Source organism: Tachypleus tridentatus, chromosome 3 (genome assembly GCF_004210375.1).
Source record: "Tachypleus tridentatus isolate NWPU-2018 chromosome 3, ASM421037v1, whole genome shotgun sequence".
Classification (NCBI taxonomy): Eukaryota; Metazoa; Arthropoda; class Merostomata; order Xiphosura; family Limulidae; genus Tachypleus; species Tachypleus tridentatus.
Window position 1 is genome coordinate 69615407 of NC_134827.1, and position 15731 is coordinate 69631137.

At 34.8% G+C, this 15731-nt stretch overlaps 1 protein-coding gene across 6 annotated transcripts in view; it reads left to right on the forward strand.

Moving 5' to 3' along the window:
• Positions 1 to 15731, forward strand: part of LOC143247096 (laminin subunit beta-1-like) — a 146278-nt gene that overhangs the window by 81077 nt on the left and 49470 nt on the right. For all 6 annotated transcript variants that reach the window (XR_013026369.1, XM_076494551.1, XM_076494550.1 and 3 more), the window contains 5 exons: positions 2136 to 2367; positions 9669 to 9832; positions 11068 to 11292; positions 12025 to 12224; positions 15182 to 15278. Coding sequence is in view for 5 of the 6 variants with exons in the window: in XM_076494551.1 (XP_076350666.1) it covers positions 2136 to 2367; positions 9669 to 9832; positions 11068 to 11292; positions 12025 to 12224; positions 15182 to 15278 (918 nt within the window). In the remaining variant the exon portion in view is untranslated. The remainder of the gene's footprint in view (positions 1 to 2135; positions 2368 to 9668; positions 9833 to 11067; positions 11293 to 12024; positions 12225 to 15181; positions 15279 to 15731) is intronic.

The window sequence follows — 15731 nt, forward strand, 5'->3', positions numbered from 1 at the left end:
AAGGAAAGTTAGAATCTGATGATTGAGATGACTGGGTTGTTAAGTTTTTGTTTTTTGTCAGTTTTTATTAATGATCTTTTAAGCAGTATTCCACATCTTGGACAACTTGCAAGAAACAAGATCAAATAAGGTGACTGTATTAATTCTGAACTGGTTAAGAAAAAAACAATAAAGTTCCTGCACCAGATAATATTTCCCATAAGGTTTCAAAGGAGGTTAAAAATTGGATATGTGAGCCACTTACTACTGTTGTTTTGTCATTTGTTGAATATAGGGCAGGTACCAGCATATTGGAAGATAGGTAATGTGATTCCTCTTTTTCAAGAGACGTGGCAAAAACTGTCCCAGTAATTATAGACCTATTAGTCTTGCATCATTTGTGGGAATCGTTATGAAAAATCTATGAAAAGATGTTTTGTAAAGTTATTGAACAAAGTTTAGAATTTTATTTGAGAGTCAGCATGGTTTCACTGAGGGAAAATCATGCCTTACAAATCTTTTGACATTCTTCAATAAGGCTGCTGCTTTTGTAGATGTTAGGTGTATCTGGATTTACAGAAAGCATTTGACAAAGTGTCACATAAAAGGCTTGTAAAAAACTTTTCTCTATAGATGTGGGGGATAAGTTAGCAAATTGAATAGAAGAGTGGCTTGATGGAAGAAGGCAGAGGTTTGTTACAAATGGAGTTTAGCCAGACTGGATTACTAAAATTTGCAGATGATATTACAGTCTTGAGTACTGCTAGCTGTGAAGAGGATAATGCTGATTTACAAAAGGATTTAGATGTTAGCGAGTTTGGCAAATTGGTCTTAATTACAATAAATGTAAGAAAATGAATTTGGGTTATTGTAATTTGAATTGTAAGTATAATTTGGATAGGAATAGTCTTAACAGTGTTATGAAGGAAAGGGTTCTTGGTGTAATAGTCAATCAGTTTCTAAATAGCAGTGTGTTGTTGCTAGTGGCAGGGCAAATAGGATTTTAGATTGTATCTGCATCTACAAAAGTATTGAATACAAGTGTAAAGAGGTTATAATTTTATTGTACATGTCATTGATTAGGCCATGTTTGGAGTGTTGTGTTCAATCTTGGGCTTTTTACATTATGAACAAAACTGAATTGTTGGAAACGGTTCAGAGGAGGGTTATTGGAATGGTGCCTCGGAAGGAAAGAGTTCAGTGAAGGGTTACTAGAACTGTACCTGGGATGGATGGATTGTCATATAAGGAGAGGCTAAAATCTCTCAAAATGTTTTCTCTTGAAAAAGGAAGAGGAGGAATTTGATTGAAGTATTGAAGATTGTAAGGGAATTGATAGTGTTGATTCATCACCTTTTTTCATATTTAACAGTGAGAATAGCAGCACTAGCAGGTACAAATATAAATGGTTGGCCTTTGAAACAGTTGCCTTTAGTGGCAGTAAATTTAAAAGAATTTAAGAAAGAGCTTGATAAGCACAGGCTTAAAGCTGTTTTTTTTAAACTTAATTTCGTTTAGAGTGTGGTTCAGTTGAGGTGAACCAATAGGTTCATTGTTGTTCTAAATTGTTATGAATTTTCTTGGTATGTATGGCCATTGAAGGACCAGATGAAGCTTATTTGCTACTTGTAAGTTGTTTAAGTGTACTACTCAGCTGAAGTGTACTACTCGGTACTACTCACTTCTATTTTGTGAAAGTGGAACATAATCTGGTCAACTCTTAAACTTTGCATCTTCATGGCTAATCAATATTAAGAGGAGAACTCTTTTAACCTTAAAATTTTGACAGATTGAGTTGTTTATTTTCTTTTAGTTCTGAAATGAAATAGCTAAAACTGTGGCATACTCAATTCCACCCACATTCAGTTTCATTGACTTACAGACTGCATGCTAAAAGCTACATGTTTGAATTATTCAAATAATCATATGTTGAAGAAGCATAACCTTTATTAGTTAAAGATATTTATTGAAAATGTGAAAATCTGTCAAAGAAACACTACAATATGTTGAATAAGTCATTGCTCATATTTTTGGTGTTATTTTTTTTTACATTTTGTGTGAAATTGTTGAATGAAATTCATTCAAACTATAACTAAAATTACCAACTAACAAATATAAAAACTTAAGTTATGTCAGAAAGTATTTATTTTCACCAGCTTGTGATTGCCACAGTATTGGTTCTTTGGATAACTTCTGTGACCCTGAAACTGGCCAGTGCAAGTGCCAACCAAATACTTATGGACAAAAATGTGATGAATGTCAGCCTGGCTATTGGAACTACCCAAACTGCCAACAGTGTGACTGTAATGGCCATGCTGACACTTGTGATCCAAGAACAGGCTTTTGTGTTGACTGTCGAGATTTTACAGCAGGTCCAAAATGTGATAAGTAAGACTGTTTCTGTGATGATAATGTTAAACTGAGTAGAAACAATTCTAAAAAAATCAGTGATCTACTTAGCTGAATTACATTTTTTATAATGCAGGAACATTTGTAACAAAATATAGTTGGTTTTTTGTGGTGTGTTTGATTTCTAATTTATTAATTTAAAGAGGATGCTAAAGATCTCATAATTTGTATTTAAAGGGTAGACTGTATTTGACAATTGTTAATTACTGGCATTGTCTATAATCTTAATTTGTTTATTATTGAAAGATACTTAATTATAGGTAGAAAGAATCTTAGTTGTATTTGTAATCAGTCTTTTACATGGTGTTCTTCAGAAATTTACTATATTTAAAATGAGTAATTACAATTTCTTGGTAACTTAAATATAAATTTAAGAATTTCAAAACTAGCTACTATAACTTATTGTGACACAGACTTTCATTAGAAATTCACCAGGTTGAAGATGATTAAGTACAACTTATTCCAGAGCATGCTTACCTTCATTGACAATATAACTATTTCTCGATCTCCATGGTTTACTCTTTACTCATCCATGCATTGAAATCACTTGTTCTAGTCTTTTATACCCAACTTAAATGCCCTAGGCAAATTCTAATTAGCAAATTTCTTCACCAACTTTAGTGCTCCTTCTATCTAAGTACTGTATGTAAGCACCTCATTCAGATAATGTAATCACTTTTTCTCAAAAAAGCATTCAGCATGGGTTTCTATAAGCAGAAGTGTTGTGCTTATTAACTATTTGCTTTGTGATTTTGAATACAGTTGAATACTTGCTTTTAGTTTATATTTATAAATTACCTAACAATTAAAAAAAACCTACTGAAGGGTATGAATTCCCAAGTTAATGTTTCCATTACAGAGATCAACCAGAACTCTTCCACCTCTGTTGTGTGGTGTTTGACAGTAGTCAGAGGAGGTGTTGCTCATAGTCAGAGATGTCTGTGATATGATTCGTTATGTGATGGAGACATATATGTGGACCAAGGATTTCTCTCCAGGGGTTTCTGAGGTAGCTTTTGCAAATGACTCGGAAACGACTGGTAAGAATTTAGACTCACTTTTTCCAGTTCTTCCTTTTACTAGTTTGGTCTCAACAAAGGATCATTTTGATCAGTCCCTTTTCTTCAGTTGGTTACTCAGGTTTGTGAGGTTTGGGGTTTCTCCTATTGCATTTGACTCTACTCCTTGTTAGTAGGAAGGATGGCAAGTGACTGCTTGGTTTTCCTTCTTTTCCTGATATTCTTATTCATGCTGGAAGATTTGCCACTCATTTATGTGATGGGATAGCTATGCCTTGTGTCCCACATTTATTGGATTAGTATATTTTAGCTTATCACAACCAAGAGGAGGTTTATTTAGATTCTCAGCAGATGCCCCTTCCTTTTGACATATTGGAACCTGTCACTACTTTAAACAGATCAATTTTCTTGGACTTGTCCTACTCTTACGACTGCCCTGAGGTATTTATCTTCAATCCAACTTTTGTCTGAAGCCTATCAATGTTCCCTTTAGTGATTTGAGGACAATTTAGGGATTTTGCTGGTGTTTACCTCAATCAGATTGTTTTCTTAAGTTCTTTCTTTGGTTTCCTGGCTGGTCTGCTGTTGGAATTATTTTGGTAGAGTCACTTTGTTAAAATGTGTTTGTTTACTGCCTTCTGCCCCTCAGGAAAGTGCAGGAAGTTTCTTTTTTCCATCCTTTGTTATTTGCTGGAGTTCCAAAGATATTTACAGTCTTCTTTATTATCACTGGATTTTCCCCATTTTTGGCACTAATTTGAGAGTATTGACCTGTAATGTTTTGTGGCTTTCTTTTTCAGTTTCCAGGTTTGTTGGTTCCCACAATAAGATCTGTCCATATTCTCAAGGATCTTTGGTTTGGGTGGACTGACGACAGTGGTGGCAGTGATTATCCCATAGGTGGAGGAGCAGTGGGAGCATAATTATATCACTTTCTGGATATCTGGGGTTCTTTCACCAGGGATCCATGGGTATTCCATTTTCTGGTTTCAAGTTTGATCATGTAGTTTGCATTACTTCCACCAATTTTGTTGCCTTTTCACCTTCAACAGAACCACAGCAAGTGGTGCTTCATTCCAACTTCATAAGAGAGTTGTTAGTCAAAAGAGCAGTAGAGAGGGCTGATTCCATTTTTCTGGGATTTTATTCTCAATTATATGTTGTACACAATAAGACAAGAGACTGGCATTCTATTATTGGTCTAGCTTGGCTCAACCAAGTTTCAAGTTCTTTTTGCTTTACTATAGAATCTTTTCTGAACCTACAATAGCACTTTGTACTAATGACACTTATCTTCATAATCCTTTAGTACAGTCTTCCCAGAGGTTTTTCAGGTTTGTGCACAATGATTAGGTGCTTTAGTTCAGGGCCTTACCTTTCAGTTTTACATCATCACCTTATGTCTTCTGCAGAGTTGTTTGAGCCCCTTCTTGTTTCCTTTATTTCTTGTGCCTGTGCACACATCATTATATGAATGACTGGCTCCATCCCTTCAATTAACAGAACAACACTCTTAGATTTCCCTTTCACAAGTCAAAAAAGTTGGCTTTCTTATCAGATTGGAGAAATCTATTTTGTGACTGATGCAGTATTTTGTCCATCTGGGCATGTTTTTTCAATACTCAAGATGCACTCAACCAACTCCTTTGAGATTTCAAGCCACGGAAAGAACCATTAGGCTCTTACTTATGTTTTTTACCTCTTCTGTGCAGCTGGTTTTCTCTTTTGTTGATACTCACATAAGAATAAGCACATATGAGGTCCCCAAAATATGGTCCCTGTGCAACAAATAGATTATGTATCCTGATCCTTTGGATCATCCTGTCACATTACTCAGGAAAAACATCATTGATTTGCAAATAATGGTTGGATTGGAACAATATTACTCCTGGGGTACCCATTCTACCACATTATCTCTTCAGGGATGGGGAGCTTAATTTCAAAGTCAGGAGTTTCAGGGTACTTGGATGGAAGACAATCTTTATTTCATATTAACATTCTTTAGCTCCTTGCAGTACACTGGGTGGTAGCTCGAGGTCTATTTCTTTTGGTGGGAAATATTGTCACAATAATTCCAAAAATTCATTTTTTTTGAGCCCTTAGTTTTGTGTTTTGTTTTGTCTTTCTCTTAAATTGTATTTTTGTCGTTGTTGTTGTTGGCTTGTGGACATTCTTGGTTGCATTCCATGTGTATATGACTCTTTATCATTCCACATTTTTTCTGCTTTATCCAAATAGGTCTTTTCTTCTCAAGACTTTGACAGCCAGAGAAGAAATCTTTCTCACCAAAACATTTGCCAGCCATTTCTCACCTTTATGACCACTCCAATTACAATTGTTTGTCTTCTCAGGGAGCTTAAGTGTTATGTGGCTTATACTGTCTAATTTTTAGGCACTACAAACTTATTTTTCACTCTTTGAAACCTTTCTGTGTCTTGTGACTTATCCCCCATTACCCTAATGAGATGGCTTTGCAAATTGATTCACATGGGCTGTAATGGCTTATCATTACATGAGATAAATTGTTTACATGTCACATTTCATCAGATTTATCATATCTTTGTAATTATCCACCCAGTTTAGTGGTCCTTAGGAAGACATTGTGCAGACTGGTGTGTGGACCACTCCTAATACTGTCATTAGTCACATGATTTGACAGTTTCCTTTTCTGAGGGTTTTCAACTATCCTTATCTCCATGGTTCCACAATTTTTTACTGGATCCCACTCTGTGAAGAGAAAGCATACCTGCCTAGGCAACACTCTTTTCAGTTCCGCACTAGTAACCGCTTTCACTATAATTACAACAGGTTGCTACAGGCTCTGTTAAAATGGGGTGTTCTATAAGACCATCAAGGCACTTACTGGGTGGTATTACTTTTTTATTATGGACTATCAGGAGTAAAGCTAAAGGGGATCCTGTCCATCCTTGCTGATCTTCAGGTTGAATAAATCAGAATTGGTTTGCTTTTAAAAAGTAGGACCTATTGCACAGTTCCCCCGGACACCTCAAACCATATTAATCCCCAGATTTTACTAATAGAGGTAGGGAATCCTTACAATCCCCAGTTTCCAGTTGCAAATGTGGCAGATAGAGTCTTTTCCTCCATATTGTTCAAGCATTTCTCCACTCTTGGAGAAAAGGGTGAAGTTGGGAGTTCATCTGTTTAGGTCTCTAGAAGTTTTTTCCAGATTTCAGTGGCACAAGCCTCCATGGGATCCTACTCATAATTCTAGATCAGATTTGACATGAAACTATTCAGTTAAGGGGTGCATGGCCATTCTCTTTGAATGTTAATTATGTGTTTTATTCACTGTCATATGAAAGAGATCCACTATCTTCTCATAATTCTGAACATGAAGTGGTCCCATCCTAGATCGTTGGGTAAGCACAGGTTTTATTTTCTTACCATAATTCCAGGGGCAAGCAGAATTCTTCTCGTCCCCTTGGTTGTGGAGTGAGGTTGAGTACAGCATACATAAATTGGTCATCCTGAGCCTGAAGCATTGCTTTTTGGTGTTCTTCAGTGGAGGAGAAAGTTTGTCCACTTAGGTGTTGCTTTCTTGCTTGTTGTGATTTTGTTGATGCAAAACACATCACACTATGGCTACAGCTTTGTATCCAATCAAATAACATTACAGACCAATGTCCCTAGCCACCAATGTGTAATATACAGTCATGTGAAAAAGTTAGGACACCCTATGAAAGCCTGCGTATTTGTGTAACATTTTTGGATATATAGATATTTAATCTCAATTTCAACAATACTGAGAGATTATAGGAATATAACTAAACAATTAACACTGAAGAAAAGACCTTTCAAGATCTTCTGTAAATGTAATTCTACAAAAATGCATATTCTAACTGATAAAAAAGTTAGGACACCCTAACCCTCTAATAGCTAGTGTCACCCCCTTTGGCTGAAATAACTGCAGTCAGATGCTTCTTGTAGCCATCTACCAGTCTCTGACATCAGCCTGAAGAAAGTTTGCCCACTCCTCAATGCAGAATTCTTTCAGCTGTGAGATGTTTGAGGGGTTTCTTGCATGTACAGCCCATTTTAAGTCACCCCACAGCAACTCAGTGGGATTAAGATCTGGGCTTTGACTCTGTCATTCCAGGACTCTCCATTTCTTAGTTTTCAGCCAGTCCTTGGTGGATTTACTGGTATGCTTTGGGTCATTGTCATGTTGCAGGGTCCAGTTCCACTTCAGCTTTAATTTTCTTACAGATGGTCTCACATGATCGTCAAGCACCCTCTGATACACAGTAGAATTCATGGTGGATTCTATGACTGTGAGCTGTCCAGGTCCTGCTGCAGCAAAGCAGCCCCAAACCATGACACTTCCACCTCCATGCTTCACAGTTGGTATGAGGTTCTTTTCCTGGAATGCTGTATTTGGTTTATGCCAAACATGTTCTCTGTTCTGGTGTCCAAATAATTCAATTTAGGATTCATCTGTCCAAAGAACATTAGTCTAGAAGTCCTGGTCTTTGTCTACATTCTCTCTGGCAAACTTCAGTCTGGCCTTGATATTTCTCTTACAGAGCAAAGATTTCCTCCTTGCACACCTCCCATGAAAGTTAAACTTGTGCAGTCTCTTTCTGATTGTAGAGGCATGCACTTTCACATGAACAGTAGCCAGAGCCTGCTGTAGGTTCCATAATGACATGTTAGGGTGTTTGGAGACCTCTTTTAGCATCTTGCTGTCTGCTCTCGGAGTGAACTTGCTTGGATGACCAGACCTAGGCATGTTGGCAGTTGTTTTGAAAGCCCTCCACTTGTTGACTATTTTCCGAACAGTGGAATGGCTGATTTCAAAATCTTTTGGGATCTTTTTAAATCCCTTACCAGACTCATAAGCTGCTACAATTTTCTTTCTGAAGGCCTCAGACAGCTCTCACCATGGTTCTCACTTTCATTTCAACATTCAGGAGCACACCAAACTAAATATCTGAGGTTTGAATAGGGCAAGCCTCATTCAAACTGCTGAGTAATGATCTTCTAATCATGTGCACCTGGTGTGATACACTTGTGTGTGAGTTGAGCCATTTTAAGTTAGAATATGCATTTTTGTAGAATTACATTTACAGAAGATCTTGAAAAGTCTTTTCTTCAGTTTTAATTGTTTAGTTATATTCCTATAATCTCCCAGTATTGTTAAAATTGAGATTAAATATCTATATATCCAGAAATGTTACAAAAATACACAGGCTTTCATAGGGTGTCCTAACTTTTTCACATGATTGTACGTACCACAGCCCCTTAATTCCAACCTTTAATTGCAGAACCTCTGCTATCTGGTTTGGGCAGACATGTACTGATGATTACTCTGTTCTATTCCACCTTCAATATTAGAACTGAGTTATATGTGAAAATTATATCTGTTCTGGATGTAGTTTAATTCCCCCACTTTTAGGAAATTCTTGTTCTGTACATGTGCTTTGTATATGGATTGTACCTGCACTGGCCCCTCCATCTTCTCAGTACGAGATTCTAGCTATATTGTCAGTGGAGGTATGTATGTTTTGGAAGTAAACATTTTTCCAACTGAAACTGTATTTCCAACAATACTTACCTCTGCTGACATTCTCCCTTCCTACCTCCCCATTAAAAGATAGTTTATGTCTCAAAAAAGTGATTATATTATCTGAATAAGGTGCTTATGTGTAGTACCTAAACAGAGAAAGCATTGAAGGTGGTGGAGAAGTTTGCAAATTAGGATTTGCCTAGGGCATTCCAGTGGGGTATAAAAGACTGGAGCAAGTATTTTCAGTGTTTAGATTGACAAAAAGTGGAAACCCTGGAGATCAAGAAATAGCTATATTGTCATAGGAGTTAAGTACTAATGGAAATACATTTTTAGTCTAGGAAAATGTTTACTTTTATTAGAACACTAAATTTCATTAGAAGTTCAACAATTTGACAGAGTAATTACAACTTATTTTATTATAATTTATTAGATCACTGAATTTCACTAGAAATTTGCTAATTTGAGGGTAAGTAAGTATAAATTTATTTTTAGTAGATCACTGAATTTCATTAGAAATTTGCTAATTTGAGGGTAAGTAAGTATAAATTTATTTTTAGTAGATCACTGAATTTCATTAGAAATTCATCAACTTGATGGCGAGTAAGTACAAAATACAGGAACATTTTCTTCTCAGTTAAGTTTCGAAGTTAAAATTTAGAAAATAATTTGTATGGATGAACTGCTCTTAGCTTTTCAAATTTGTATTTATATCATTATTTCTGATATAGGTGTGAAACTGGTTTTTATGGTGATCCAAGAATTGGAATAGAAATATCTTGTCAACCCTGTCCTTGTTCTGTAAAACCAGGCAATGAAGTTAGCCATGTCCATGGATGCTACCTTGATCCTAGAACCCAAAATGTTGTTTGTGATTGCAGCCTTGGATATGCAGGTATTTGTTATAAGAAATGAGAATTATCAAAATGTTGGGTAATCCATCAAACATGAAACAAAGAATATAATTTTGTCCTTTGTCATTATGAAAACGAAACCTCTGAGACTGTTTCCATGCAATTATTGTCAGAATTATTTATGATTCATGATGCAGGGGAAAAAGTTGTTACTTTGGAATGGAAATGCATTTCTTAATATTTTTAGAAAAGGAACTCTTTATTAAATCTTTTCATCCATGTGCCCCTAAACTACATCAGAAATTGTCACTTTTTTTTCATCCATATACCTTCAAAGATGCATGAAAATTAACACCATATTTTCATCCACATACCTCAAACTACATCAGAAATCATCAACTTTTCATCCTCATGTCCTTCAAGCTACATTAGAAATTATCATTATCTTCATTAGATTTCTTTGCACTTCACTGTTGAACACATTAGGTACAAGATAGATACTTGTGATGTCTACACATTGGTTTTATATAGTTAATATAAAATATCTGTAAAATTTCTACAAAACATTTATTGTAATAAGTATTTTTTAAGGACAACAGTTTAGATTTGCTTAGCATCTAATGGTTGCATTAAATTTGTTTAGTTGCATTTAGGATTTAGTATATTGTATCTTCATTTTTTTAAATTTTTCGTATTAATTAATGTTCTACTACTTGACTGTAACGTGGAATAATAAATTATATTGGATGTCTTGTTATTTTAAAGTCATGCTGTTGGGAGTGTTTAATTGGTCCCCACATTTTATTAGGAATAATTTTGTAAAGTTTTATACAGAAATTTAAAAATATTATTTTATTTAGTGAGCATTAAAGTATTTAAAGCCAACAGCTAATGTTTGTATATTTCGTTAGTGAAGTATACTTTTATTTCTTTCTTGTTACTTTCTTAACAGTATTGGTTAGATACTCATTATATCTAATTCTTTTCTATGTTTATTACAGAAATTGTTTTGCACTGTTAATTTAATATTTTAATTTAGAATTAACCATTTCTTAAGGTAGCCAAACTTTAAGAGATATTATTGGGATTATAGCTAAAAGTATGAGTAAAAACAAAAATATACTTAACTGATGAAGCAATACATTATAATCTTTATAAGTAACAACATAAGGAAAATATACTTTAGTTGGCTATGTTCGTTACAAAGTTTAATTTTAGTTTCAATCTGAGTACATAGCTTGCTTTGTTTGGAGGTTAATATTAATTATATGTTTAGGAGAAAGATGTGATAGGTGCGCCAATAATTATTTTGGAAATCCAAATGCTCCTGGTGGTGAATGTCGTAAGTGTGAATGTAACAACAACATTGATGAGACCATGCCTGGAAACTGTGATACCAGAACAGGAAAATGCCAACACTGTATGTTTAACACAGAAGGATTTCACTGTGAGCACTGTAAGCCTGGGTTTTATGGCATGACCACAAGACAACAGTGTATTGGTAATTACATTTTCAGTTTTGTCTGTTATTGTAAAAAAGCGAAAGAAATGAGATAAATAATAGTCATTGGCAAAATATCAGCATACATATTTTAGTGAAATGGAATCTAAAGCTTAGAAAGTTTTCTTTTCAATGTACTTCAATGTTTTGTATATAGATAAAGTAAAGTTTGGAAATGATCCTGTTACGTTATCTCATTTAATTCATTAGTTCCCTACTTTTCCAGTACTTCCAGACAAGAGATAGTAAAACTGTTAAAATAATAAAAAAGTTATAGTTTCATTGTATAAAAAATTGGATCTTATTAGAGTACATTAAATATCTTTAACATATATAAGCTGCCTGTACAAAAGGTAGTATACATAATTCTCGATACCATAGCATGAACTGTAATTTCAGATATAATTCATTATCTGATACATTAAATATAATGTTCCTTTATTTCACAGCAAAATTACAACCTGTAAAATCATACCTAATCCTACATCTGATAAATTTTAATCAGAAATTTTTTAATAATCTACATTTTTAATTAATATTTAACCTACAATTCATGGAATTATGTGTTTATTAAAATTTGTTTTAATTTTTTCTGTAAAATTATACATAAAAGTTTACTTTGAACTCTAATTCCATTTTATTCTTTTTTTTTACTTAATTAAAATATATGTAGATGCTTCCTCTTAGATTCTGTGGTATAATAAACATTGTTTTGTTATTCTTCTTCTCTAGAATGTATTTGTAACAGACTGGGTACAAATCATTCTGCTGGAACTTGTGATAAAGTTACAGGCCAGTGCCATTGTTTTCCAAACGTTGTAGGTCAGTCATGTGATGAGTGTGCACCCAATCACTGGAATCTGGGAAGTGGTCATGGATGTGAAGAATGCAACTGTGACCCTCTAGGGTCCTATGATTCTCAGTGTAATGAGGTGTGTAAAGTAATGGAATGTTTTAAATAATGTACACTTAAATTTCCTTGATAATAACAGCGCAGCAGTTGTAATGTTATGACTGTGTTGTGGTCGACACTATTTTAGTTTAGGGTTTATAATTTTATGGTAACACCATTTTAATTAAAGGTTTGTAGCACCATTTTAATTATGGGTTTGTTTCTATGTTAGTGGTAGCACTGTTTTGATAAAAGGTTTATTATTATGTAGTGGTAGCACAATTTTATATTAAGTGTTCACTGCATGAGGTAAAAGGTTTAATCACAGGCAAATATACTTAAAATCTTCATGGACTACATCTGTCTAGAAAGATTTCTAGATAGTGTTTCAAGTTGCTAGCCCAGGTATTCATCAAGTTCCAATTTAAAAACATACTTTTCCACACACACTATAACTATTACTCAATGGTTAATGTTTCTTTTTCTTTGTCCAACAAACCATTGGTTTGGTTTTTTCTCCCTTGCTTCAGTCTTTTATTTCCCACTTAATTGCCATTGGTGATATTTGTCTTGTAACACTCTGCACCTATGCCAGTGTCCTTTCTCTCTTTGTACTGTAGATAAGCACCTCCTCCAGATAATATTGTCACTGTTCAAATGTTCACTGATGGATTCTTCTGTAGTACAATTATTGTAAATACTATTTGTTTGGCAAGCTGATTTACAATGTGCATTCACACATGAATGTATCCAATCCAGAAGTAACTTGGTTCTCTTCTATCCCAAATCTGAGTTTTAGTGTTTTTCACAGTTGCTCTTGGTTGAGGCTGTCTGTGACCTTATTTGTAGTGAGAAAGAGACATAAATTTGGTTGGGTGACATTTCTCTGTGGTGCTACAAAGCTACATTGGCAGGTTCCTGGACATTGTAAGCCACTACTACCACACAATCATCTATCCATGGCAGACAGATGATGACAGGATCAAGTTCCAAGAGAGTGGTGAAAGAGGGACAGTTGGCCATTCTCTAATGAACCAATGGAAGAAAAGGAGTGGGATGTGGCTGATCCAATTTTGCCTCCTGAGAAGCCAAAAGTGAATCAGCCACATCCCACTCCTTTTCTTCCATTGGTTCATTAGAGAATGGATCTGTTTCTGGGTCATTCATTTCACATTATCAACTCCTTCCAATGTGTAGTATTTCTGTCTCCTGCAAATCATTATATTTGAGAACTTCGTTCTACGGCTATCCCAGAGAGACTTAGGATCAATCAAAAATTAATGTATCATACTTATGTATGAGATAAGTGTATGACCTTGAATTACAGTTGTTCTCTCTTTAATACTGGATCTTATACCTATTTTCATATACCTAGCCATTTTTTTGCTGCCATTGATCTCTTCCTACTCCCCTTCACTTTTCTCTTGCCTAATTTGGAAGATTGACAGTGATCCATGGGGCAATGATAATTTTCCTATCATTTAATGGGAGATTAAACTTGGTTAGTGCCACCCGATCTGCATTCCACAGTGGAAGTTAGACCAGGCCAACTGTCCCTCTTTCACCACTTTATTGGAACTTGATTCTGTCATCATCTGTCTGCCATGGATAGATGATTGTGTGGTAGCAGTGGCTTACTGTAGGTTAGATATCAAAGCCAAAAGGAGTCTTGGATTAAGTTCATAACTAGAATCTCTTCTACAACTAGTTCCAAGATCAGCTTGGAAATGATTCTGAAGCTCAGTGTGAAGTACATTTCCCATTCCCTTTCCATCTTGCTATCCAATGGGGAGGAGGTTATTGATGCCAAGAGTATTGCCAATACTCTTGGTGAGAGCTTTTTTCATGCATCCAGCACTTCTGTTTTGTCACTTTCTTTTTGAAGCATAAAGTCTCAGGTGAAGTGATTGCCTCTTGCTTTTAGAGCCGATCATCTCCACAGTTATAATTTCCCCTTTACACTGATGAAACTCAAGTTAGCCCTTTATTGGTCTGACAGTACAGTAACATCAGTCAGATCTAATGATGTTTTTTTTGTTTGGTTTTTCAAATCAAATGACCTCCTCTTGCCCACCCAGTGTGGGTTACATTGATAGCACTTCCTTGTGGACACATTCAGCATGGATAATGCTCTCACTGGCCCATCCACATTAACAATGTGGGATTCTAGATGTAGCATAGGGGATATTAAAATGTTTTGGAAGTTAACTTGTTTTTAAATTGAAAATATATTTATAATAATACTTACCTCCTTCTCACACTCCTGTCCTTCTGCATTAAGAGCTAGTGTTAGAGACTGCAAATTGGATCACTCTCAACAAAGTGACAGTATTATCTTAAGGTGGTGCTTGTATACAGTGTCAGAGAATGTCACAAGACAAATATCATCAATGGCAATTAAGTGGGAAATAAAAGACTGAAGCAAGAGAGAAAAAATTAGACCAATGCTTAGATGAGCAAAAATAAAGAAATACATATAGTCTAGTAATAGCTTTAGTGTGAAAATGGGTATTATTGGAAATACATTTTTGAGTTAGGAAAATGTTAATCTTTTTATACTGTATACAAAATCATTATCACTGAACAAAATAACTATTGTAATTGGAGAATGTAAGAGATAGACATTTTTGCATATATTTTATAAGGCTGTTATTTTTGTGTGTGTGTATGTATGTATAAATAAAATAGTGCTGGGATGTCATGTGCTCATTTGCATGCTACAACACAGCTATACCATGGGCAAACACATGATGTTAGGTGGGAGCCTCAAGGCTAGTGGTGAGTGAAAGAAAATTGCACATATAAAGGTAGCATAAATTGAGGGAAGCTATTGTATGAGCAGTTATCTATTGGAAGTACATTTTAACCATAGGAAAATGTTAACTTTAATTTCCATAATGTTTGTGTTTTTATTTTATATGTATATATCAGGTATAACTAAGTGGCAATCACCCTGGCATGTCATATTGAACTGTTTTTAATCGTCTGATTTCGTAGTTTGATGGCCAGTGTCACTGTAGAGTTGGTCGTGGAGGAAGGAGATGTAACGAGTGTGAATCCAATCACTGGGGAGATCCATCCATCCAGTGTTATCGTAAGTAAATAAAACCAGTTTACTTTTAAACATATGCAGTGAATCATTTAAAGCAGGTTGTGTTTGAAAAAAGTTTTATAGTTTGTCAAATCACTTAAACTGTTATAAAGTAAACTTAGATTATTATAGAGTACATTTATATTGTTGGATATAAATAGTGATAAGTAGATATGTGTGTTTGTTAAGGATGGAATGTGTAAGTTCATAGACATTCAATTATAAAGAAGTTATGTGTTGCCGTGGTGCTTCTTTCCTAGTTAGAATACAATTTCCATGTGATGATTCTTGTCTGTTGCTATTATTGCTGAGCTTTTTTTTTCTAGCAGTTTGTGTTTTCTGTATACATAAATTATTTTGTGTTGCATGGGTAGTACCAAGTCTATTATTTTAATAAACTAATCTATAATACATATCGTACGTGATACATGAAGTGCATTATTACAGTCTGAACCA